Consider the following 3,511-nt stretch of genomic DNA (forward strand, 5'->3'; position numbering starts at 1 on the left):
GGACCAGACTGGCTTGGTGTGACTTACTTTGCCCACATCCTGGTCAGCTGCTGAGCAGAGCCAGATCCGACTCCTGGCAGATGAGACATGGTGACAAGAGCTGGGAGGATCCTTGCCTGGGATGGAGACAATGGAAAGTGCAAAGTGATGGACAGCATCATCATTAATAGGATGGAGAACACACACCAGTTAGCCTGTGTGTGCAGCAATCACTAATAGGCTGTGTCCTGGGGGCAGTGGGAGCTTTTAAAGGGGAAACCTCAGTGCCCCTGCACTCTTCTCCTGGAGTCCTTTTCTGCATTTCTCATCCAAGCTGGATCCCTGCGATGAGGTCTTGCAGAAGTACAGGCATAGGAAAGCCTCCTGTAGCACGGGGCATGCCAGGGAGGCTTGGGTCACGCTGGGGGACATGCCCTGGATGGAGATAACATGGCTGGGCTGGGGAGGTGACACCACTGGGCTGGGGTGCTGCACAGTTGGGAATGCATGAGGCTGTGGGGAGTTTGGAGGCATAGTGTGGAGGAGAGGAGCAGTTGCACAGGCAGGGATAGGGCTTGAGCCCTCACCCTCCTCCTCCCCAGTGAAGATCCGCCCCATGGCAAGTGCAGTGATCACGAGCCCCAAGGGGATCAGCAAGGCTTGACAGACTGTATCTCCCTCTGCCACGGGCCCCGGGGCGCTGCGATTTCACACTCGGGCGGCCCCTGGGCCAACACGCCATGGGGGAGCCGGGCTCTCGCTCCCACTCCGCCATGTCCTCCTCAGGAAAAGCCGTCTCTGCCTCCTCCTGCCTCTCCTCCCAGTGCTTCGACCCCCTGACCAAGTCCTGCGTCAAGTGCTCCGACCTCTTCAAGGAAAACACAAGTAAGGGGGCAAGGGTGGATGGGGACTGGGCTCCCCAGGACACACTGGTGAGGGCTGGGGGCACCCTGGGGTGGGCAGGTGGGGGGAACCTTGTCCTGCAGATGACGAGGGATGGAGCGCTGCCTTCACCTGGAGGGGAAGGAGGAGGAGAGAGGAAGAGGGCAGCCCGTTCCAGTGCGGGGAATGCAGTGCAGGGAGAAGAGTGACCCAGCCCAGTGCAGGGGTCACGGCCTGCCAGGGGTTGACCATGGGAAGAGGAGGATGTCCTCGTCTCCCACCAGCCAGCCTGTGGGATGAGGGTCCCGTCAGCGGGGGGGACAGTTCATTGAGGGTGATGAGTGCTGAAGAGCCCCTCTCCTTCACAGCCACTGCAGATGGGTGGGTAATGCTGCTGCTGCCCTCCTGCCCTCACCCCAGCTCTCCCCTCCCTGACACTGCTGGCATCTCTCCCCACAGCAGAGCCTGCCAGTGCAGTGCCCGCCTCGGCCCTGGAGCCCACCCACCCCTCAACGGACCTGCCCAGCACCCTCCTCATCTTTGGGGTCCCGGCAGCAGTGGTGTTCGTCCTGGTCCTGGCCACCCTCTTGGGCTTCCTGGTCTGCAAGCTGGGGAAGTGGAGGAGAAAGATGAAGGCGGCGGACAAGGAGGCCCAAGGTAGGGGACCTCTTACTCTCTCTATCACATCACCCTGAGGACCCCAGGGCAGATGGAGTTACTTGTCACTGGCTCCCCTAAAGCACATCCCTGTTGAGGCTGGCTTCTCCACCTTGACACAGGCTCCACGGACACCCTGGAGCATTGCAGGGCGGCTGAGCTGCCCCCTGAGCGATGGTAATCCACATCATCCCCTGAAACACATACCTGCACTTGGCTGCCAGTGCAACCCTGCTGAAACATCTCTCCTTTTGCCGGGTGCATAAAGCACCTTCTGGCATCATCATCTCTTCATGGGGTGCCCATATAGAGCACTGGTGAGAAGCCTCTCTCCCAGCAGCTGGGAGATGGCCATGGATGGATCGCAGGCTGTGGGGACAGTGGTGAGCATCTCCACAGGGAGCCTTTCCCCATAGCGCTGTGACTGGGGGTCCTGTGTTGATTGCCCAGCTCGCCATTCTTGCTTGGGATGCCCAGTGCCCTCCCACACACGCCCAAGAGACCCCAACAGGGTCAGGGCCAGTCCCGTTGGCAGGACACTGAAACACCACATAAGGCTGTCCCCAGCGGCATCAAAATAGGGCTGGGGGTGAGAGTATTTCAATACCCTACACTTTTCTGGTGGTGTATTTTCGGGGGGGGGGAGGCCACAGTGCCCCGTGATGGGACATCAGCCAGGGGCTGCGTGGCTGTTTCTTCCCCTCAGAACCCCTGCACCAGAGGGGCTCAATCCTGGCCACCCTTTTCAGCAATGGTCTTGCCTGGCATCACTGCTCCCTGTCCCTGGGCAGGGAGAATGGTTCCTCGTTGCCCACATGCCACCCATGGAGCTGACTGGGTGACTCAGCCTTTTGGGGGTATTACTCAGGGCTTTTCCGCTAAACCAAGTGTGTGACCGCTTGTGATGCGCGCACCTAGCGAAAACACCGATAAAGAAAGAGGAGGGAGAAATCCAGCAGCAGGAGAGGAGCGCATCAGAAGCATCCCTCGGCTGTGCCCTGACGCGTGCCCTGGTCCCTGTGTCCCCTGTCCCGTACCCAGCCAGCCCACCCCTACAGCACTGGGTGCATGGAAAGCCGCAGGAGCTCGGGGCCGGCAGCACGCGCCTCAGTTTGAAGGGTGTAAACAAGTCTATTTTTAAGTGGGAGGTGGCTGGGGAGGGCGAGCACAGGCAGGGCTTAGTGACAGGGCTCCAAGTGCAAGTTTCTGCCTTCCCCTGTTGTTTTCTGGGGGGGGGGAAGCACCTCCTTATAATGCCGGTTGTAAGCAGGAGCATCTCTGCAGCAGGAGAGGTGCAGTAGGGACCTTGTGCATTCTTCCTCCTTCAGTACCATCTTCCCCACCACTTGTCCCCAGGGATGGGACCCTCTCCCTGGGACCTTCCTCATCCCACTTTGTAAGCCCTGTAACTCCCTTTTCTTGCTCCCTCCCAGCAAACATGGAAGCCACCAGCCCCCTGCCCATCCCAGGCTGTCAGGATCCTGCTGTGACAGAGGAAGATGCCACCCTGGACCTGGCCCTGGCCCCATGTCAGCATCTCAATGGAGGCCTGAAGATGCTGAACCCATCTGGGAAAGCCGGGGCAAAGCGGGGGCCATGCTGCCAGGGTGATGCCGATGGTGACATCATCCTGCTGTCCACTGTGTACCCCCGGCACGAGGAATGCAACCACGGCTTCCCACTGCCTGCCACGGAGCTGGGGGCCACAGCCCTGGTCACCACCAAAACCACCCAGAACTGTGCCTGAGAGGAGAGAGCCTGAAGGCAGGGAGAATGGGGCAAAGCCTTGCATCCGTATCTGCAGACCACGTTTAGCCTCGATCAAGATGAGATGACTTCCTTTCTCCATTTTCCTGTTTGTGCCAAGTCCCAGGTTATACCTGTAAGTGCTGGAGGAAGCCAAAATGGATCATGCCAAGTTATGCCAAACGCTGCCACGACTGTACCATTGGGAGCAGGCAGAGTGAGATGCGTCTGGTGAGGACAGAGCATG

At 59.5% G+C, this 3,511-nt stretch overlaps 1 protein-coding gene across 2 annotated transcripts; it reads left to right on the forward strand.

Annotated features, from left to right (window-relative positions):
- The first annotated feature begins 546 nt into the window (after window positions 1-546).
- TNFRSF13C (TNF receptor superfamily member 13C) lies at window positions 547-3,511 on the forward strand. 2 transcript variants are annotated; one of them, XM_061356941.1, is made up of 3 exons: window positions 547-864; window positions 1,324-1,518; window positions 2,952-3,511. In XM_061356941.1, exons 1-3 carry the CDS (start codon window positions 720-722, stop codon window positions 3,263-3,265), a joined length of 654 nt encoding a protein of 217 aa, XP_061212925.1. In that variant the 5' UTR covers window positions 547-719; the 3' UTR covers window positions 3,266-3,511. The 2 variants fall into 2 exon arrangements, with proteins under 2 accessions (XP_061212925.1, XP_061212921.1); XM_061356937.1 differs by having other exon boundaries at window positions 552-864; window positions 1,321-1,518.

This window comes from Neopsephotus bourkii, unplaced genomic scaffold (assembly GCF_033783945.1).
Source record: "Neopsephotus bourkii isolate Nb327-2 ecotype Australia unplaced genomic scaffold, CSIRO-AGI_Nbou_v1 NB_107, whole genome shotgun sequence".
NCBI lineage: Eukaryota > Metazoa > Chordata > Aves > Psittaciformes > Psittacidae > Neopsephotus > Neopsephotus bourkii.

Excerpts from the sequence above, each read along its gene's own strand:
- TNFRSF13C (XM_061356937.1), top strand. The coding sequence starts at position 720 with ATGGGGGAGCCGGGCTCTCGCTCCCACTCCGCCATGTCCTCCTCAGGA. Across the intron at positions 865-1,320 it reads CCTCTTCAAGGAAAACACAA|CAGAGCCTGCCAGTGCAGTG; the intron begins GTAAGGGGGCAA and ends CTCTCCCCACAG. Across the intron at positions 1,519-2,951 it reads GGCGGACAAGGAGGCCCAAG|CAAACATGGAAGCCACCAGC; the intron begins GTAGGGGACCTC and ends GCTCCCTCCCAG.